Source organism: Chinchilla lanigera, unplaced genomic scaffold, assembly GCF_000276665.1.
Source record: "Chinchilla lanigera isolate Chin_1 unplaced genomic scaffold, ChiLan1.0 scaffold00030, whole genome shotgun sequence".
NCBI classification, from domain to species: Eukaryota; Metazoa; Chordata; class Mammalia; order Rodentia; family Chinchillidae; genus Chinchilla; species Chinchilla lanigera.
This window is the reverse complement of record NW_004955431.1, coordinates 8,456,427-8,479,767: the sequence shown is the minus strand read 5'-3', so window position 1 is coordinate 8,479,767 and position 23,341 is coordinate 8,456,427. Positions and strand designations below refer to the sequence as shown.

At 35.3% G+C, this 23,341-nt stretch overlaps 1 protein-coding gene across 3 annotated transcripts in view; it reads right to left on the bottom strand.

Moving 5' to 3' along the window:
* Positions 1-243: 243 nt before the first annotated feature.
* Trpc4 (transient receptor potential cation channel, subfamily C, member 4) overlaps positions 244-23,341 on the bottom strand; it is a 195,940-nt gene continuing 172,842 nt past the window's right edge. The window contains exons 7-12 of one of the 3 annotated variants that reach the window (XM_005387650.2): positions 18,798-18,993; positions 15,094-15,288; positions 3,068-3,109; positions 2,850-2,939; positions 1,123-1,264; positions 244-870 (exon numbers count right to left, since the gene is read on the bottom strand). In XM_005387650.2, coding sequence (XP_005387707.1) covers positions 542-870; positions 1,123-1,264; positions 2,850-2,939; positions 3,068-3,109; positions 15,094-15,288; positions 18,798-18,993 — 994 coding nt within the window. In that variant the 3' untranslated portion in view covers positions 244-541. Of the gene's footprint in view, positions 1,265-2,849; positions 2,940-3,067; positions 3,110-15,093; positions 15,289-18,797; positions 18,994-23,341 lie in introns of all 3 variants that reach the window. The other 2 variants (XM_005387651.2, XM_013515720.1) reach the window with 2 other exon arrangements.

Sequence of the window (23,341 nt, the reverse complement as noted above, 5' to 3'; positions counted from 1 at the left end):
ATGAGAAGGCCTGCTTGCTTGCTTTAACTGTGTGATTTACATGTTCTTAAGAAATAATTTGGTAGTAGTGAGCTTCAAAGCCAAACTGCAGAGCTGGGATGAGAGTCCTCAGAAAATAATTATCTCTAGAGAGCCCACTAAATTATGAAAAGCTCTAAAATTTTAGCCACATTATTTTCTTTGTATATAAAAATATCTATTAGAGGAGTCAACTACAACATCAAATAAATCGCATTTATTTTAATTGAAAAAGATAGCTAAAAACTCTCTGTGGGTTATCGGGAACAGTACAAGAATACAAGGTGCCTTTATTTATTAACAAAAACAATTGTAAAACAAATTGTGGAAGCAAAAGCAGGCTACAAAACTGAAGGGTTCTTCATTGCCTTTGCCTTAAACATGTTACAGGTTAATATGCCACAGTTGATAAATGCTGTAAAGTGTAAGGTAGCGTTTGCTAATTTAATTTTAAACATTGTCCCCCACCCAGAGCATCATGGAAAATATGTATAGGTATGATGAACGCTTCCTCCTTCCAGTATCACAATCGTGTCGTCACGTAATCTTCGTGGGCGACTGTGTCTGTGAGGCTTAAGTCATAGTCTATGCTGGAGTCCTCGTCCTTCTCGTGTTTCTCCTTTGGTATGATAGGTACCGTGTCCTCCACCACCACCTTCTCTGACTTGAACGAACACACTCTCTTGCCTACCTGCAAACCCAGTGTGTCCGTATTCCTTTCTTTATGGTCTACTAAAACACACTGTTCACAGAGACCGGGAATGCTCAGGTCACCCCGTGTAGCTAATCCTCGGGACTCCAGCTGAATATTTCTCTCAAGTGGTCCTGCAGCCTGTTGACGAGCAACTTCTTCTGAAACAGAGAAGATTTGGTTTGCGTTTTGCTCAGCAGCGTTTTGTTTTGATCGTCTATGAAACAACCCGAAGCTTTTGATATCGGCTACAAAATTCACTTTTCTCTGCTTCTCCCTCGGTGGCTCCTGCACCACCAGGGCGGAGCCATTGCTTATGTTATGTCTCTCGGAGGCAATGGCTGCTGACCTCGGATGGATCAGAGTGGTTAAATCAAAAAGGCTGAAATGCTTTTTCTTGTCCTTGCTATTACCTTCATTGTCACTCTTTTCATCTGAGTCTGCTGAATTCGAGGACTCCTTGGTGGCATTTGCAGATTGTGTGGTGGAAAGTTTGCTTCCTCTAAGTAATCCCAGAACTTCAAAGCGGAAACTAGAAATGTCTTGCTTTAGTTCCTAAAGGAAATTTAAAACGATAAGTTAGGTTGAGACTTCAATAAACATTGAGAAACATCACTTTCTAATTTCAGATATAGGTCTGAAATGCTTCCACTCCTTTTTAAGAACCGACATTGTATACCACTTTAGTTTTACTTAGAATTCCCAGTTCCTTCTCGGGAACTGGGTGCCATTTTGATGTTTATTAATCTCCTTCTTGGAGTTTTGTAGTCACAAAAATGCTTTCTAAGGATGATGTAAGAAAGGAGGAAGGACACTTTCAAACACTGAATGGCTGAGTCTATGGCTTTTCTCTGGAACTAAAGTTACCATCACTGCTTGCAAATATTCATCTGTGGTCAAGAAAGCAATTTTTTAATAATGCACACTTTTAGGTATGAAAGGATCCCCAAAATAGAACAAAGTGGATCCTACCCTTCCAAGAATCATCAGGAACTGTATGAGGACCTGACTCCAACATCTACATCAGCCTCTCTGCCTTACAAACTGCTTCCCATTAAACTTAGATTCATCCATTTCTCTTATCTCTTCTGACAACTGAATTTTCAGCCTTAACTTGAAGGGGATTTTCTCGGTGGTATCCTTCCTTCCCACTTGTCTCTTAAAGTAGTATGACTCCTTTAACTAGATAATTGGATTTTTGTGGTTGCAGAAAATATTTTGAATCTTGGATAATTAATTTTGTGTGTCTTTTTGAGAGAGGGTTTTGCTATGCAGCTCAGGCTGGCCTTGAGCTCATTTTATAGCCCAGGCTGGCCTCGAACTTGCAGTGATCCTCCTGCCTCAGCTACCCAAGTGCTTGGAATACACGTGTGTGCCACCATGCTGGGCCCAGTCTTAGTTAACTAATAATCTGTGATTTCAGTCTTGCAGTTTATCTATTTTTTATGTAACTGGTTGCTTATTTTTTTTTTTCTCTTTGCCAAACTTGAGGCTTTCTCTGTAAAGTAATCCTACATTTCTCAACATGTGTTCATTCTGGCTTGTATCTTATTGACCCTAAGACATTATTCCAAAATTTCTAAACACTCATATAGAATAACAAAGTTAATTTATATATTTTCAGCATATAATATTTCCTATGTTCTGTTTATTTCTTGTGTCTGAATTTAAAAAATAAGAAACTCAAGTAGAAAGATGAAATGTGTAAGTTACAGTTAAACTCACACCTTAAATTATATGTTACTGAAGTGTTCTGAGAACCCAAAATGCTTTTGCTGCTAGTTTGTTGGTTATTAAATGTTTCAGATATAGAAATCAGGATGAAATATCAAATGCAAAAACTTACTCAACAGAGCGTTGCTGGGATCAGTGTCAGAATGCCAGGAGGAAAAAAGGATTTTCTCAGTCTACAAGTTAAGTCTCTTTGTTATTTTGGGTTAAATATGTTTCAAAACAATTTGAGAAGAAATTTCATTGCTTACTTAAAAAAAATTCATAAGACTTTAATTTAAAAAGCAGAAGAGACACATGCCTGCTAGAACACATGGCTGAGTTCTGAGCACTGATTCTAAATGTGCTGTGTCTGGTTCCTTATTTTGCAGACTCTGCTTCTGATTGTGATGAAGACAAAAATGGTTACCTTGAAATTCTCTTCTGTCAGGCCTTCTTCAGTCTTAGCGTCTCTAATCATGGCTGCTACATAGCGCTTCACCAGGTTCCTCATAACTTCCTGAGGCATTTTAGAATAACAGCATTGATATTCAGGTCATACATAGGATTTCTCTAATGAGTCAATTCAGAAGGGGGACTTGTTTTATTTTAATGATAATTCTAAGATAGAAAACCAGGATTACTTACTTGATATTGATGATGTCTTCTCAAATTATCAGCAGCTCGCCTCTGAAAAGGAAAGTGATATTTCTTTCTTGATTATATTGATGTGTAACTATTCTGAAAAATGATACACTGTTTTTTGAAGGTCAAAAGTATATTTTTTTCTCTTTTGTTCCCCAAAGTGGAAATTTTATTTCATAATAGGCAACAGTCACAATGAGCTTCATGTGAATACCCCAACTTTCCCTCCTCAAAAATCCAATAAAGAATAAAAAAAAAGTTAATTGTGATGGAAATGTAGTACTGATACAGAATACAAAGGAATACAGAATTAGTTGATCACTTGACACGAGGCTGAGATGTATATATATATATATATATATATAAAATGATGGAAAAATATCAAATAAAAATAAAACATCTTTATGAATACTATACAACAAAAGGAAGAAATGAATCACATGTAACACACAATCAGAAACCTTTTAAGAAAATGAAATCCTGACAATAATTTTTGTCATATGTCAATTTAGAGGAGATTCCTGTTTTAATTAAATGCTTAAATTTAATAAAATGAATAAAGGACTTTGTTCAAATATAACGTTAATTTGCTTATCCTTCTTAAAGAATAAATGTGAGTCCCAATCATCATTTTGAAGAGAAGAAGTTGTTTTGAGGGCAGAGGTGTGCTAGCAGAGAACAACTTTGTAGAAAACAATATACAGAGATAAGATATTTATTGACTGAAAACTGTTCAATATAAATTGAGTTAAAAACAAAAAACACTAAAATTTTATATTTGTAGCTTTCACAAATATTCTAAAGACATTTGAAATATCTATCATAATCTAGTTTTATGAATTTTGAATAAACTGCAGTATTGATTTTTAAGGAAAAACCGTGGCAAAAGCTATCTAATTTTTAAAAATTCCATAATAAAAATTGAACTTGGTAAATGAAGAGAAAGTAACAGAGACAGTGTATTTTGGTTAAATAAGGCTTTTGATCTTGTTCCTTACTAAATACTTAATATAGGCTGATAAAATAGAATTTTGAAAAGAGTTGACTCTGCATCAGTGTGAAATTAGAGTTTTAAAAAATTAAGCAACCTGAAAAAAACTCCTTTTTTCTCTTCAGAGACATAGGGGAAAAAGTGCTATTTCCACTGGCCATAAGAAGGACTTGGTGTTTTTTGAGTAGATACAGATGAGGCAGCATTTAGCTCCTTGAAGGGCACTAATTATTATTATTATTTTTTTTTTTTGGTTTTTCTCCGGTACCGGGAACCGAACTCACGACCTTTCGCTTGCCAGGCAGGCGCTTTGCCACTGAGCTAAATCCCCAGCCCCACTAATTATTTTAAACATGATACTTTCATATGAGAAATTCATTTTCAATATGATCGAGCCATTCTTTTAAACTAGGAACTTCAAAACCTAATGCAAATTTAGAATATCTTGCAAGGAATTTAGCATGGAAATTTTATGCCTGGGCCACCAGATGGAGGTGTCTCACTCCTGTTGAGGCCCAGCAGAGCTGAAATCCAAGACAAAAAGCTCTTCTATGAAGACACATGAGCCTTCCAGATCTCCGTGAATTTACTTAAAGTGAACAAAAATACTGAACTGAGGTGCACATGAATTTCTTTAACACTCTATTTAAAAATATCACAATAGAGATCTGATTTTGATGATAAAAGTAGACAGAAACTCCACTTAATATAAAAAGAGTTTAGTCAGTTCAGTTTTTATTATTTTGTAGTCCTATAATGTTTCACAGCTGTTTTAGAATCCTTTATAAGATTTAATAAGAATTTCTCAACAAAGAAATTTAAAGTCATTATTGATCTTTAAGTTTGCTTAGCATTTGAGCAAAAATAGGATGATGAATCAGAGAACCATTAGAAAATAATTAAACTATCATGTCACAGTTTATTGTTGCAATGAACACAAACCACCCTTCCTTCCATAGAACCGTACTCATATCAAAGGTGAAATTTTAAAATTTAAATATAAAAAGATCAAAGTCTACAGCTTAAATAACAATTTCAGGTTGATTTTTCTTGAGGAAAATTTTCAAAATTATTATTTTGCCTGAGAGAAAAACATTTAAAAAAGTTTAGCTTGATAACTTTCAGAAATTAATTTCCATAGCCCAGACTTAAGGCTACACTAATGTGTTTAATTTTTTTTTTCCCAACTGATTATGTTCTACATGTACACGGTAATGATGCAAAAGTATTTCTAGTCTTGTGAGTTTAGGTCAACCGACTTGAACTTCTACAACTCAGAAAATAGAAATGAATGAAGTTAAGCGTCTCCTGAATATCAAAACCAAAACAAATGCAGTACAGTCACCAAATGATGTGCACCAAAGTATGCACTTCACCGCTCCCTCTTCTTGTTGCAGTCACTATTATCATGATGCCTAGCTGTTTCTACTTGTGTGCTTCCTGAGAAGTAGCATGTCATGTTATTAAGAACATGGAAACTCAGGTGTTACATCTGTTTTGAAGCTGAATGAGCCAGAGAACAGAGGTTATCTTTGAAAATGCAAGATGAAAATAAACTCACTGGGTAATTTTGAAAATTAAATAAGATCTTTAAGGTATTTATCACTAACCAATGTGAGTTTCCATTCTCTTTACATTTTTTCACTTTCCAGTTAATAGTATGACATACACATTTCAAAACTATTCTTGAATCACAAAGCTGTGCATAATGTGGTACATATCAGAATTACCTATGAGGAAGTAAAAGAATATAACTAGCGCATATTTTTCCTCTCCCTGTGATTATCATGATATTTCATGCTTGTGGAGAATATTTTCTTCAGCTAAATAGCTGGACGTTTTTAGAAGCAGTAGAGAGGCACAGAAACAGGAAATTTGCATTTGAATGATAAGGTGAGGGTATGATTTGAGTATTCACGGATGGATGCAAAACAAATTCAATAGACAGTCAATTTGGGGAGATGCTTAAAAGTTTCATGAACATCTTTGGATGACACTGGATGTTTTCTAAGACCTCTGTAGATTTTTCTTTGTTTGTCATGGGTTGTTGTTCTTAGATTCAATTTAAGATATATTTATTAAGTGACTACAAGTTTACATAGCAGCAGTCTTGCAGTGGTCTTCCATAATGCAGAGATGAATAAAACAGCTGAAACTGCTTACCCCCACTTAACTGACTTATAAGGTCAAAGGACTTGAATTACTACAAATGAAAACAATGCAGTTTCTTTAGCAATGTATATATAAGAAAAATATTTTGGAAGAAGTGTACTTTAAGCTGGCACAATGCCAGATTAGCCCGCTGAATGTTTCTTGACAGGATGGTTTTCAAGAAAAGTGGAGTGGGCACACCTGAATGTCACATTAACACAAACCACAGCTCACAGGTTCCTCCTGATCTGTTAGAACAAGACAATGGCATGTGGATCACAGAACTAGTGATAAAGGAGTCCAACTAGCGAGAAACTTCTGCTGCTACAGGTAAACTCCTGGTTTCAACAGAAGTGTCAGGTTGCTTTAGAAGTGGAGGGGTTTGCAGCTAGGAAAGAGAGAGCTCTGGGGAATCAACTCTGACATTATCTGCCTTTTAAGCTCTGTTTCTCTGGAGGTCTACTATTTGGAATGGCAGGCTCTCCACACATAACTGGTTCCCTGCAGTCAATTTCCAGTGTCCTTTTCTCTCATTTCCATTCCGATTTTTGTCTCTCGCTAATTTTCAAGCCATGAATTATGCCTTTTAGTCTTTGCCTTACTCAGTGAATCCCCTTAAGGATGCACCCTGCTGTTCTTCTTTGAAGTAAGAGGCAGAAGTCCACTTCAGAATGGGCTCTGCTTTGCAAATATTGTAGTTTGTTTCCTTTGCTAGTGGATCTACACATTTTTCACCATGAACACTTTTTCTTTATCATTGTAGCATGCAGCTACATATTGTCTTATAAACATATTTGCTAAGCACATAAAAATAAATGTAAATGACTGGATGTTGTACTGTCAAACCAAGTATGGAGGACCTTACTCTTGTAAGAATATCAAGCAGTTCTCACACACATCCCCATGTGGAAAAGAAAGCTAAATCAAAAGACCCTGCCAGCAAATCTTACAGCAGTAACTCAGGGATCCAGAGTTACACATGGATGAACACTGTTCTATCTATAAGGTTTGCATTTAGGCCCATTGAGAGCCATAAATATTAAAGAACTATGCATTTTGACAAATTACCACTAAAAATAAAGGCATGTACTACCAGCATTCTTCCTTTGGGGAATGAGAGCTGGTGCTAATGCATTCACAATGTTTAATTCTCTTCACTGATTTTAATTGAGTGTATTTCTGTGGCAACTGGTTAGGCTGCAGTATCTCATTTATATCCCAAAGCTGAGCGAGGCTTAGTAACTCTGAGATGCTGTCTCCGGTTCTCCTTCAAATGTACTTGAGAGAACAGTAGAAAATGCAAACTTAAACCTGAGGATGCTTGAAATAATTTTCTTACTTTTTATCCAAAAACTTAGTTTCACTTCTTTTGTTTCAGCATATCAACCTATTAATTTAAACACTCCATTTAGAAACCCATTCTGTAGCATTAGAAAAGTGTTTCATGTTACTAGTAATTAAACACTTCAGGGGATATTGCATTAGCATCTTTTACATTAATTAAATGGTTCTGGACCTTTGCACGCAGCAAGCACAAAGGTCAATTTTTAGCTCAAAAACCTGTGAGAGCTCCCAACGTGTTCTTCAATCAAAATTTCTAATTAAAGTTTCAAGCTGGAAGTGCTTGTTTCAAAGTGGAGCTTCTGCATGATTCAAATACACACTAAGGTTTGCGAACTGAAGCTTTAGCATGACAAAGGACATGAAGCCAAATAATGATGAAAAGTAATATGAAAAATGTTAGCGTATGTTTCTTATTTGAATAGAATCCTCTCAATACTCTCGGTATGGTACTCTCGGAATGGAACTCTGATCCCTTTAACAGAATCTTCATGATGTGCAAGAGACAAGCGCTCTCTCAACAACTGGTTGGTATTTATTTCAGAAAAGTGCTCAGGTAAATGTAAGTGTTATTCCTTCAGCAGAATATTCACTGATCCAAAACTCTTTGTGGTGTTTTACACAGCCTCATGCAAGTTTAGGCAAGTGGATTTATGCTATCATATAGTGTTGAGTGCCCACCCTGAGATATTATCTTGTTATGCAAAAATAATGTATCCTTCATGACTATTTTGACAACAGTTTAAAACACATCTGATGAAGTTCAACTTTCAGGAACCAAGGACTGCCAGAAAATACTAACCTGTACAATATGCATGGATTTAGAAGCTTGCCTAAAATCTGCCTTATATAAAGGAAGAAGTAGTGTCAATAAGTTGAACTGTACACTTCCTAAATTTGAGTGCCATTAAAGCAGAAATTATAAGGTTGCAAGAAAAAAAAAAACACGATTTTCTTCCTGTCGTAAATGTTTTACTCAATAATAATGCATTTCTGCTTCAGTTATACTTTCTAGTAGGAAGCAGTCAAATAAATATTAGCTGGTCAATATTAATTTCCCTGGAACTCTCAATCACCCATTAATGGAGGCCCAAGCTTAGAATAATGAGTTAGTGAGTTTTTGGAGTTAGTTGCGTCATTATTACCAGGAAGCGGTAAATAGCAAGATAAGGTTACCAGTAATGGGCTCCCAGCAATGACCAAGGTAGCAACCTTAAAGAGCTCTGATGTCAGGCTTCGTGAATGCCAGTGACCAGCCCTCTGTCATTCAGGCAGCTGCTAGATGACATGCATCAGTAAGTGAGCCACAAGTAGAAAAGTGAGAAAGAATTCCTCAAATAATGTAATAATCTTCAATTGAACTTCAATGTTATGCTTCAAGAACATGACATAATTATAAACAAGTTGCGGGCAGGAACAGAATACAAGCGAGCCTGTTAAACTAGGGCTTTGGTTTTAAGTACAGAAACTTACAAGGCAGCTGAACACAGCTGCTTGGTTTGGGAAAGCTATGGAAAAAAATGAACTGACCAATACACAATATGTAAGATCCCGTTGCATGTCCATCAATGGAAAGGCAATAGAAAGAACATCAGATCAGGAAACAACAGATGCAGGTTTTTTCTGTTTTCCTAAGGGAGCCTGAGAAAGTGAACAAGTTATCTTTTAAAGGAAATGGTGGAATTAAATGGTCTTTAAACTCCTTTTGGAATGTGATGCTAAGGCACGTTTTGATTTTACAAAGGGACTTTCATGGATACTTCTGTGTCACTCTTTAATTAAGAATATATATTTCCGGGGCTGGGGATTTAGCTCAGTGGCACAGCGCCTGCCTGGCAAGCACAAAATCGTGAGTTCGATTCCCGGTACCGGAAAAAAAAAAAAAAGGAAAAAGAAAATATATTTCCTTGACTGATGTACAGATTAGAAAGATGAATCAAATGGAAATGAATTCATGGCAAAATGAATTATTTTTGACATGATTTTCTTATTTAACTACTGTCCTAGTATTTAAGCCATCTTAATTTATTTTCCACCCATCTTATTTCTTTGCATACAAGAGCTTCTTTTCAGGTAATACATGTTTATTTCCATATAAATAATAAAAACATAAAACTCAACTAAAGTATGTAAACCAAAATAGCATTTCCTTTTGATTCTGGAAATGTAGTCCAGAGAAAGAATGAATTTAGACAGTATTGAGTTTGATTAGGATGAAGCTCACTGAAGTCTCAAGCCTGTAGGAAAACAGAGAGTATTGAGGGTGGGAAAGAGCATGGAGAAGGAAGATATGACTCAGAATGTTTATTTAGTTTGGCATAGATTCCCAAATTCTTAAAATACCCACTCACTGTCAAAGGTTAGTAAAATGTATGTGGCAAAGGAAGAAAACAATGGTTTGCAGTCACAATTAACTTTGAATTACTCTATTGTTTAAAAGACTCAAATTCAGAAATAAAGACACCAGCACCCAGGCATGGTGGCTCCTGCCTGTAACCCCAGCACTAAAGAAGCTGAGGCAGGACGATTGCCCTGAGTTCAAGTGAGAGTTCAAGGGAAGCCTACACTTCACAGCAAGAACCTGCCTAAAAATAAATAAGTAAATAAATAAATAAAATAAAGGAAAGAAAGAAAAAAATAGATATATCAAAAGAAATTTGTGTCTTGAGAAGAATGGTATATAGAAAAGAAAACTCTTTAACTTATATCATTCACTGTCTACCTCTAAAAAACGGGAATCACCCTTTAACAGAAAGCTCACTTGAATTTCAAGTCATACTTGCCTCTAGGTAGTGATGACAATATGGTCCTAATGATCATATTGAGAGCTTGGAGGCAGGGACTTTTGAGTCAATTCTTAGCTTTCTCTAATCTTTTTTTGTGGGCAGCACACATGGATCTCTTAAAAAATTAGAAGAAAGCCTGCTATATTACCAAAAGGCTCATGACATCCTAAGACCTAAGATTCTTTCTAATGCTGCTAAAATGTTACATTATAAAGGACAAACTTCTTTGATGAGGTGGCATATTAATATAACATTGATCATCAACATCTTCAGGGCTCTATTAAAAATTTGGTTATAGGAAGAGCAAGACAGAGTAAAGAAAAAGTGTATTTTGATTTGGAAGGGAGTAAATTAGAGTCTGAATTCTCTGAAACATTTCCTTATTTACTTTAAAGACAATTTGAATTATTTCTCGAATTATTCTTATAGCATCTTACAAAAGACCATATTAAAATGCTAAATTAGTAATATAACATAACGAAGGGAACATATTCTCAGTTCTGTATCTCTCATATTAAAATTGATGCCCTCAAGGAGAGAAACTGTGCCTTCATATTGCCTGTCACTTCCCAATTTACAGCCCAGGTACTGGAAGATGCAGTAAATGCTGACTAAACCAAATAAGGCTTTATTCTACATCATTCTAAAAATAAGTTGAAATTAATTTCTTTTAAAAGACAAATTGGATATTTTCAGTAAAATAATTTCACTCACTTTTCTATGTTCAGAAATAAAAATGGAGAAATAAGATACTGCCATGACAAAGAACAACTGAAGAAATTCATGACCACCAAACTGGCTCTACAAAGGGTTCTGAAGATATTCTAGAAAGAGATAACAAAGACCGCAATTCCAAGAACACTAATAGAAAGAAGCCACTGGACAGTGCAAGCAATTAAACTGTGAGGAAAAAACAGGAAGTCAACTGCAGAAAAATAATATGACAAGGATAAGGCAATACATATCATTTATAATAATCAATGTAAATGGTCTCAATTCACCAGTCAAAAGAAACAGCCTGGCAGAATGGATCAAGAAAGAAGAATCAAAAATATGTTGCATACAAGAAACACACTTATTTCACAAAGAAATTTATAGACTAAAAGTCAAAGGATGCAGAGCAGTACACCATGTTACTGAAACCCAGAAAAAAGTAGGGGTATCTATTCTATTTGCAGATAGTGTGAACTTCAGGCCAAAATCAATCAAAAGAGATAAAGAAAGTCACTACATACTTGTCAAGGGAAAACTCCAAGAAGAAGAGATAACAATCATAAATATATATACACCAAATACAGGGGTAGCCAACTATATAAAACAAATAATAATGGACAAGAAAAATCAAATAAGCAGTAACACAATTGTAATGTGGGAACTTAATGTTTCTTTCTCTTTCTTTCTTTCTTTCTTTCTTTCTTTCTTTCTTTCTTTCTTTCTTTCTTTCTTTCTTTCTTTCTTTCTTTCTCTTTCTCTCTTTCTTTCCCATTGAGCACCGTAATCTGGGCAGGAACTTAGAACCCACTACAGGGGTTACAAATAACTGGCATCATGGGAAGAGTCGGTAATATAGGACCAAGAAAGATTCATCCAAGGAATGTAGGGATGGTTCAACATACAGAAATCCATAAATGTGAAACACTATATCAACAGAGACAAAAATTTCCTATGATTCATGTCATCATTATGTGTATCTAAATTGTATCGATAAAATTAATTAAAATAAAATAAAATAGGAATTGTTACTGGGGCAGTAGTAAAATCACATCACTGCCATAGGAGAAGCCCTATTTGGAGTTAATACTGCCTAGTGAGTGAGAAAGCTAAAGAATGAGAAAGATTACTTAGAGCATGACTAGTAGTCATCAATTATGTGAAAAATATTAAAGACAAATTAATATTCTGAATTTTGATTAGCCAGTATTACTAACAACCAATATTACAAATAATAGCCAATATTACTAGGTGATTCTAATCTAATGGCATTTTAAGATACTCCCAATTTTTCTGAGAATGTCAAAGTGACTAATGAATGTTAGTAATTCTTTCCCCAAAATACATATGAAAACTTTGAAAAATAGGAAACAAAATGAGAGGGAAATGCAATCTGACTTGTCCCATATCAGTGGTTTACCTGGAACAAACACCCAAGTTTGTGTATTTTCTGTTGGAATTGTTTGAACCTCTGATTTCCAATATGCAAATATGTTTTCAAAGGAAATACATACCAGTATAACAAGAGCATGGTTCTGAGAAACTTTAATATTTTCAAACACAGCATGTTGGTATACAGTATAATGTTGAATAGAAGCAGTGTTTTGAGTATTAAGCATATTATAAATCAAAGCTTACAGTTAGCAGAGTATGGTTAAGTTATCATATTCATTTAGTCATTTCTTTGAGCATTTTTAACAAGCTAGTCTGTAGCTTTCACTAGACAGGGTCTGAGGAGTTCCTGGAAACTGAGATAAGGAACCTAACTCACTCTGCACGTAGAATAGGTTGACAGGTTTACTGATTCCCATCACGGATAAAATGAATTTTCAGAATTAGTCAGTAAGAAACACAAGAAGGGTTTTATTCAGCAGAGATTCAAAGTTACACACTCAAAGAAATGAAGTGTGAGGTCTCAAGGGAGGTACATCATTTACCAGAATGAGGAACATTTATGCTTCTTTTGAGGTAATAGAAACCTGGAAAGACTGTCCACCTCCTAGAAAAGGACTGGCCCAAATAAATAAACCGTATGAGTCCAGTTTATTTCTTTCTTTTTAGATGGATAATTTAAGCATTCTTTGCATTCTTTCAACCTGTTCCTTTATCTTGGGATCAGGTTTCTTTTCTTTACTTTTTAAAATGAAGGCAATTCATGAACTTTCAGTATTCCTGAGGAATTCTGAATGTGATGGGTCAGTCTAAGCAAGGGAATGCTGCTATGGATTGCGTTGGGGAACTTGAATTGGCTCCTGGAGGTTGTAGTCCTTTTAAATCTGCAATAGTGAATCTGTCCACACTTCCACCAACAGTGGAGAAGAGTTTCTTTTCCCCCCACAGCCTCTCCAGCATTTGTTATTGTTTGATTTCTTGATAACAGCCATTCTTTCTGGGGTGAGATGGAATCTCAGTGTTGTTTTAATTTGCATTTCTCAAATGAGTAATGATGTTGAACATTTTTTCATGTATTTATTCTCCATTTGTATTCCTTTATCTGAGAAATGTGTATTCATCTCAGATGCCTATTTTCATACTGAGTCTTTGAATTTAAGGGGCTGATTTTTTAATTCTTAATATGTTCTAGACAGAAGTCCTTTGTCTGAGGGACAGTTGGTGAAAATTTTTTCCCAATTAGTGAGTGTTCTTTTTACTCTGCTGGTGATTTCTTTAGATGTGCAAAAACTTTTCAGTAAGATGAGATCCCAGTTGCTGATTCTTTGAAGTATTTCCCGTGCAAATGGGTTTTTGTTCATGAACTCTCTGCTTACCTCTGTGTCTTCAAGATTTTTACCTACTTTCTCTTCCAGTAGATTTAATGTTTCTGTTTTAATATTGAGATCTGTGATCCATTTTGACTTGAGTTTGGTGCATGGTGATAGATGTGGGTCTAGTTTCAGGTACAACCACTGTGGATTTACTGGAGATTCCTCAGTAAACTAGGATTAGAGGCCCCATTCAACCCAGTTGTTTCCCTTTTGGATATTTCCCAGTAGAACCAAAATCCTCATACCACATCGATGTATATGTACCCATGTTTATAGCAGCACAATATATAATAGTTAAATTGTGGAAGCAACCCAAATGCCCATCAACTGAAGAATGGATAAAAAAGGTATGGTATTTTTATATATTGGAATATTACTCAGGTATAAAGAAAAATAAATTCGAGCCTTTTATAGGCAAATGGATGCAACTAGAGACAATACTCATAAGTGAAATAAAGAAGACCTGCATGTGTAAGCACCATATTGTCTCACTAGTGTATGAACCTGAAAGAGTAAATAAAATCTAAATGGTACATAGATATTGTGAAAGGGAAAGAAACTGCTCAGAAGGAAAGAACAACTGAGATGAGGGAAAAGAGAAAAGAAAGAAAGAAGGGAAAAATATGCATATATGTACACACAAGATAGCTAAGATAACTGTACTACTAATTCTATTACTTTATGGAAAGGGACAGTTAATGTTTAACTGTTTGATCAATCTTACATACCTATATTTATTTAACTGAGTAACCAATAAACAGCCATTGCTAATTTACTATCACTTGTCTAAAATTCTATTGCTTTTATTGTTTTTGTGTTGTTTTCTTTATGTCTATGTTTGTTAACATATTTTTATTCTTTTATCTTTAAAATAAAACAAATAATAGGTATACAATATTATTTTAGTTCTGACTTCCTTGTTTGCTCTTTACCTATCTTCTGTTTATTCTACAGTACCTCAATAACTAAAATACATGTCCTCCTCTCACCCGGTTTTACAATCCAGATGGAGAAACAGGTATAGAGAAGCAATGCCGCAAAGAACCTGCTACACTAATTGTGAACAGTTGCCCAAATCCAGATTTTAAGAGAAAGGGTGTTCATTCCCCAGTGTTGATTTGTAGGAAATTGGTGTCTTACACTTGGTAGATGTGCAACTCATGTTCATGGTATGCAGTAACAAGAATGCAAACTCAAAAGATCTGACAACATTCAATGAAGCATATAATTGCATTCAAATGCATAATTTAAAAAAAGAATAATACTAACGTGCTGTGCTCTTACCCCTATTGTTCCAAAACTTTCTGGCTTTCTTCTCATCTTTTTCTTGCACAGATGGGTCCATATCCACTTGATCAGGTACCAGAGAGACTTGGGGCTGGGAATGACATTGAAGGGAGTGGGCAGAGTACCTCCTTCTTCAAAATAACTCATCCAGAGCTTGGTTCGAGCAAATTTCCATTCTATATCTGCATGGTCCTGAACAGGAATAGATGATAACCACTGACAGGTTTCTTAATTAATATGGTGAAATAAACCTCACACAGAGCCTGAAGCTGATTAGGAGTGGTTCTTGGGACATTAATTAAATTCCTTATGAAAACACCACTAGCTTTCCGAGACAGCCATCTAAACATTTCAGAGGATGGCTTACTCTGCAAGGATTCGCAGCACTTATGCCACTTTTCATCCTCCTTTCTTCAGGGTAACAGAAATCTAAAATAAGTTCATGTTAAAGTGACAGTGATAATTAATTATGATTCAAAAATGAGTCCTCACCTCTTGCATTGTAGATTCACATCAGCTCAAATTTATTAGGTCCTGGTCAAAAATCAGGGCTTTGCATATTTCTGGAGACCTCTCTCCCTGTTTAGGGGATTGCCACCTTTGCAGGTGGGCACACCTTAGCCTTCAATGCAGCCAGAGAAAGCCTTACTGTATATGTTTCCATGTGAATAATTTTTTTTTGCAGTGGTGGGGATTGAACCTAGGGCTTTGCACATACTAGACAAGTGTTCTACTGCTAAGGTACATCTCTACCCCGCATGTGAAAAATTCTTGCCCATCTTCTCACACAGAAATTCTTCTAATAATGGAGCACTGAAGCTTGCCATGGCATTGAGCCTTGGCATGACCTTGGTGGATGTCATCAAATAGGGGTCTAGCTAGTGGTTGCCCACCAGCCCAAGAATATATCACTCATCATTAGTTACTCACTTCACCTTATTAACATCCTGGGGGAGACTTCAAAGCATTTGTGGGAATGAGATATAAGGCAGTCTTTCCTTAAGTTAGCCATAAATCTGATTAAGTCAGACAATCTGGGAAGTAGAAGGTGGTAGATATTGGGCATACATGCAGTTTAACAATTCAAAATAGTTCACTGTAACAAATAAATTATTACAGAAGAGAATTTAGGTTTTAGTGTAGTAGAATAATCTTATACTATGGTCCATTCTAATATTCCTAAATTGTTGTGTGCATTGACAATTTGTATATATATATATATATATACAATAATGGACAGAACATATAGACAGAGGATCAATAAAGAAACAAGAATTGAATAATGCAATAGACTAAAATTGATATATATATATCACATTTCTAATCTGCCTGCCCCATTGGGGTTTTACTCCACACTGGATAGATTGTGCCTTGACAAGAATCTGCTTTCCTAGAGTATACATGGTCTTCATTTTTCTGAGCAAATTGTTTATTGTACAGATTGATCAGTAGAACTAAAGAGCCTATAGTTTCTATTCTCTTTCTTCTCCCCTGTTCTCATGATTTGTTTCTTTCCTCTGTCTCCCATTCTTTCTTGCTTCTTTCTTTTTTTTTTTTGTTACCAGCACTCGAACTCAGGACCTTGGGCTTGCCAGGCAGGCGCTTATGCCACTGAGCTATATCCCCCGCCTGTCTCCTTTTATTTCTAAACCAACTTACAGAATGCATGATTGTGCTGCATTAGCGAAGAAAATTAGATGTTGTACACAGTTTCCTGCGGCCATGGAGAGTGGAATTCAGTAAAATTAGTTCCAGGGAATGAAAAGGCAGTCACTTAAAGTGTTCGCCTGTGAATAGCTTAATTTATTGATTCCCAGGAAGTCACAAATTAAGGTTTATTCTGACATTCTTGTGTTCTTCTATTGCTACCACTAAGCCGGTGCTTCTTTGCTGATGTGGCATTCTGTGAGGGTCTGTAACGTAGTCCATAGTGCTAGAACATCCGGAGATAAAGGATGCTAAGCTGAGGAAGACTGGATCCCTCTTCCCCTACTCACCTTTTCACTTCTACTCAACATATAAAATTTAGTTTAAGTTTCATCTCTCTCTGGAAGTCTACCTCAACTCCAGCCAATCTTCAGCTGTTTCCTGTTTCCATCCCATGCCTCATTTCTCTCTTCACTTTCAGGACATTCTCAAAGTTCTCTTCTATATCATAATTTTTAAAATGTTGTCCTTGTTACATTAACGTTTTCTTGAGATCACACACTTATTTTTTGTGTCACTAAATGTTTGTATGTGATATGTCTGATATATGTTAGTGCACAAAAAGTATGTGACAAAGGAAAAAGTGCATGAGTGGGAAGGAAGAGGGCTTTAGATATGGCGTGCCTTGCAACTGTGAAATTGTCGTCTTGCTCCATGCTTCATGCTTACGCTATGCTTCACCACTTACTCTATGTCTCTGTGTTAGGAGTAGCAGGACCAAAAAATAAGTAAATTATTTTATTCTGGAGCAGGTGAGAGTAACGTGCTTGATGTGCCCATGCCCCAAGGAGGCTGCACCACAAGATGCTCTCAGGTGCGCCTATCTCAGATTCTCAGTGCTTGCTTTTTTGGGTCACACTAGTTTTAGCATGAGGGCTAATTAAAATGTGGAATTTGAAGATGATTTTTATCTCTGCAATAAAGTTACTGGGAAAAACACACTTCACAAAATATGCCTTACTACTCTTGAATAAAGTTCTCATCTTGATAAAATTGGGACAGTTGATGTTTTACAGGAACCAAATTGTTTGCAGCTTATTTGTATTTAGCTTGGTAATTAAAGGCTTTCTAATAGTTGTTCTTATTCTGGGAAATAGAATCCACCCTTGGGAACTGTATTGACTAGAGGGAAATAGAGCATCAGAAACAAATATAGTTATATGGAGACTAAACTTAGAAAAAACGATGTAGAAATAAACTTGAAGTGTGTAGGAGACTGCACAGTACACCATGTGTCTATTTGAAACTCTGAAAAGAAAGTAACTTAGCTTAATTTATTCATTAATTAGCAAATCCTTATTGGGTACACATTCTGTTGCCAAGTCTTTTTCTATCAACTAGAAATACTGCAAAGTATGTCAGTTCTGTCAAGGAGCACTACAAATTTTATTTAAACTTTTTATAGAGGCAGATTTTTCTTATAAGACATAAAACATCTGTCATTGACAAAAACCAGCATAAAACATGAAACTATATTATTTGTGTTTACTGATTCATGAGCTAAAAACCTCATGGCACATGACAATTCCTCTTACTATATCGAGCTTCTAAGATTGGAGGTAAAATCTAAATATGTAGATGTACAGAGAGAGTTACGAAAATGAAAATCTAGTGGCTTTTTCCCATGCTGGGTTTCTCTCTGGTCTATCTGTTGTATCTTGCCAAACTGACATAAATTTGCTTTTGTCAAGGTGGCATATGAAATATGCAGAGACTGCAAAGCCAGATGGGTACTGCACAGACTGTTTCCTATAGTGAATGACTCCTTTGAAAAATATATGTACTTTTATAATCATAAGTAACATGACAAATCCACATCACACATAGTCACACGCAGTGTGCTGCAGCTCAGAAATTTCAAACTAACTGTTTATAATTTCAATCTTTATCATCAATTGCCCACTGTATATTTCATTTCCTAGCGTAACAAAATGGAATATAGCTGGCAACAATGCATTCTGGGAGAAAAATTGAAGTAAAAATAGTACACTTACAGCAATTAGTTGGTAAGAATTATTCATCATAGCTATTAACATATTGAGTAGGACAACCAGAGAGATGACGTTGTATGTCCCAAACATGGTGGCACCAACAAATTCAGTGAATTCATGCTGTGCTTTCACATTGGTCACATACAGATTGATGAGCCCAAATATTGACCAAAACAGTGACTGGAGCGTCTCAAATAACCTGAAATAAAGATAAAATGACACCACTATCGAAATTGAAGCATTATGTGATAAAGTATGGAAATAGAACTCAGCACTATTATGCATATTTGATTAACTTAAAATGTATATCAAAAATACAATATTATGGACAATTAGAAAGTTAAACTTATAATAACTAAATAGTTAAAGAAACTATTTTAATCAAAGTAGCACAAATGGTACATTGAATTACCACAGATAGATACACTTCCTTTTCCTAAAAATATTGAAAAGTACATTCAGTTTCCTAGGCCACAGGGGCCTGGAGCCTTTTTTTGGATAAGCAGTAGGCCACAAATGATCTTTGTTTTCTCAAAAGGCTGAAGAAAATGTTAAAAAAAAAAAGACATATTTTCTGACATTAAGAAAATATGTAAAATTCATTCTAATATCCTTAAATAAAATTTTAAGAAACACATTCCCACTCCTCCATATGTACATTTCTGATAGTTTATTTGGGGTCAGATACAGTGACAAAAGTAGTGACATCTGCAAAAATATATTTCTCAAAGTCCAGAATATTTACTACCTATTCCTATTCATAGAAAGTTTGTCAATCTCTGTCCTGAGCCACTGATGGTTAGCTAATAAATGATAGGTCCTAAAGCTTAGACTTTGAAAAAAGTCATTTCTTTTAGTTTAATTTGTTTGGGGAAGATTAAAAGCAGTATCACTATTGTAGATTTCCAGCTTTATAATTAGCAGTGCACATTATACATCCTATAGGATGGTGAAGACTTTTCGAGTACTCAGATAATAAAATCTGATTTTTTTTATATATCAAGGCAGATTTTATTATTTCCAGCCAACAAACAAACTGATGAGTTTACTGAAAGTAAAATTACTTGAATTTACTGTGAAAAATGGGATAATCTGAGGAGTAACTAAACCCAACTGGAAAAGTATTTGTTTCCATAGGATTATTACAGTATATTAATACAATGTAATAAAAAGTAAGAGAGCTTATATTCTTTGAAAACAATTTTTAAAAGTTTATGTTTAAATTGCACTGAGAAAACAAAAATGTAAACCCTTTTATATCTGGCATGGCGACTAAGAAAAGATTTCATTATTTAGGGATATTAGCATTAGATTTAAATCATACTGTGGGACCAGGTTAATCATGGTTTTGAACAGCTGTCAGCCTCAGAGACCTAGTATTGTGCATACCGTTTTGTGCAATGATGGTTTTTGTGCAAGTCTCTGGAGATCCTCACACAGCGCCTCAGTGGATTAGGGCAAACCTTGCCAAGTGACTCAAGGAAAGACAATTCCGATGAGCCAGTTGCTCATGGGCAGGCCTAACCTGAATATGATCAGATTTCCTCTTTAGGAAAGTTTACTTTAGAAACACGAAGATAATGAGATAGTTTCCAAAAGCGTTTGAGATGACATAGTTGTATTATAGATTTAGGGTCATACCAAAGGTTTGAGATGGTACAAAGTAAGAGGCTGAGAATTAGTAGGAATTAGCCAAGTAATAAACATCAAGGTGGATTACACATGGAGTGGCTGACGCACATTAATGCTGACACACAGGGTAACAATTCCATGTGCCAACTTCTGCCCTGCTCAGGGTTACTTCCTGCCCTTGCTATCATCAGCCTTTACCTTGAGGTTCAGAGAGATTTAATTTTGTGCGTTATTCTTACAGTAAAGTGGCCACTACTTGAAGTAAATCACATAGTTTTAGCTTTTATAGTTAAAGGAATGTAACTAAATATTCCAAAATTGGCATTTAGGGTTGATTTTTTCCAAATTTGCTGCTTTAAAAAAAAGGAACCAATTTAATCACATTAGAACAATTTATTCTGGAAGATGAAATCTAATTTATATTTATTTTTGTAAAACTGATGAATGATACAATGGATTATTGAAAGCACCTAGTGTGCCGATCAAACTTAGCCAGACTCAGGTATGTCATGCAGTATGTGAGAACTGGATGTATTATTGGCAACTTAAATGTCAGAATGCAATTCAGTTAGAGTTAGTTGAATCTAATGCACTGACTAGAGAATGGTCACTAAGACTCACTCTTTGAAAATTTCCCAGTTAAAAGTAAATTTGGCCCAAGTGCATAAGCTTTATTTTTTTATTTTTAGTAACTTTCTGGCATCCTTTGGATTTAATGTGTTCACTTCTTGGCCTTTTGGCTAAGATCAAGTGGATTTAACATGAAAAAATTTTCCTTTTCATTTTGAATGGTACAAATTCTCAGTGTGACTATAGAAATATATTTTAGGTGGTTTTTACTTGACATGCAGAGTAGTTTAGAAAAACTTTCAAGTTAAATAGCACAAATTGCATAATGAATTATATAAAAAATTAATGCATACATTCCATGACAGTTGCTTTTCAAGTGTTCTATTGAAATCAATGATGCAGATTAAATAGACTGTTATGACTGAATAGTACATATTTGCTACTGTCTAAGAAATATTGGTAAATTCTTTGAGAAAATATTTACTGACTTTTTAAAGAACAATTTAAAAAGGAAAAATTCAAACTAAAAATGGAATTTTCTGGTTAACTACACCTGTTATTCTTCCTTTGCCCTTCTTTCGGTGGAATGTGTCAGTGGTGAAATTTGTAAAACAGTTTCGCTGAACTAAAGTCTATGTACTTTTCACATGAATTAAGACCAGTGTTTAAGTCTTTCTAAATGAGTCATTCTTTTAATAGATGAATTTTAAAAAGCCAATCTAAGTTTATCATTTCAAAGAAAGATTTTCTATCATTAGTTATTTTCAAGTCTATGGAGACCGACATTGCCCATGAATTTAACAATCATTAGTTGCACCATAGCTAAAAATACCTGCATGTGATTAATAATTTCTTTGAGGGGGAAGGAGGACTTCACTTTCCTATAAAAAATGCCATGAGCAGGGCTGGGGATTTAGCTCAGTGGTACAGCGGCTGCCTGGTAAGCAAGAGGTCATGAGTTCGATTCCTGGTACCAGAAAAAAACCAATAAATAAATAAATAAATAAATAAAAATGCCATGAGTTAATTAAGGGCTTCTCAGCAAAAAATCTGAGTTGAAGACTGAGTGAAAGGGTAACTGTATGGGATGGGACTCTGCTTCCTTAAAGGTAACATTTTATTTGTTGCCTCTTGAAAGTATTTCTCAACTACTGTTTTTTAAAATAAGCTTGTTTCCTGGGTAAATATTTTCAAGTAGATAAGCTGAACAAGCAAAAAGTTCATGTATTCCATGGCTGAGGTTTTTTTCTTTCCCCGAAGACTAAAATTAGAAGCAAAGATATACTAATTCAAGATCCATCTGAATATTTTGTCTTTATTCTATAACTGAAAATGAAATATTAAAATAAGTGAAGGGGCTGGGGATTTAGCTCAGCGGTACAGCACCTGCCTGGCCAATGCAAGGTCGTGAGTTCGAATCCTGGTACCGGAAAAAAACCAAAACCAAAACAAAATAGAACAAAACAAAACAAAAAAGTAAAGAATGATCTCAACTGAATAGTTCCAGCCATTAGGAATGTAGCTCCAAAAATATAATTGGCTTTGCTTAACAAGACAATACCTGTCATAACACCCACACCCCTCTTTTCATAGGAGGGTCCCTTACCAGGGATGGTTAGCTTAAAACTCTATATAGAATGAGTCCAGTGACTGAACATTTGATGTCTTTATTGACATGTCTTTCTTCCCATATTATTGAGGAAACAACATGGAAGTGTGAGCAGGAAGTGTCCATTTGTGGACAGGAAATTGTGTAAAGGGGAACAGAAGATACAATTTATAGACTATGGCTCCTGGATCTCTCGGGCAAATATGTGACCAGGAAAGGCATTCTGGGAAAATATTTTTGAGATAGGTTAAGAAGGAAGATAAAATTTTGCCAATTGGGAGGACAATAGAGGGGATTTGTGCAATAAGAGAAGAAAATGACATCTTGGGGAATTTATAACAATTTGCAGTGTCGAAGAGTAGCCTGTTTTGAGGGAACAGTGAAAGATGAGTAGAAAAGGAGGCAAAAGGCAGATCACTGAAGGATATTTTATGTCAGGCCAAAAGTGCGTGTCTACATCTGGTGAGAAATGGGAAACTATTTTGATATTTTTAACAAGAGAGCTTCTGATTTTGTTTTCAAAAGGACATTCAGGAAGCAGAATGGGAGATATATGGAGAAAAGTAGAATCCAGGCATAAGGGGACTTAAACTTGGGCACGGGCGTGAGGAAAACAAGCTAGTGAAAAGATAATAGAGAGCAGGATTAAGCATGGTTCACAACATGTGGGAGGGATGGGGGAAGGAAAGATCTAGTACAAAATATAAGTTTTGATCTCAGTATCAAGGTAGATTAC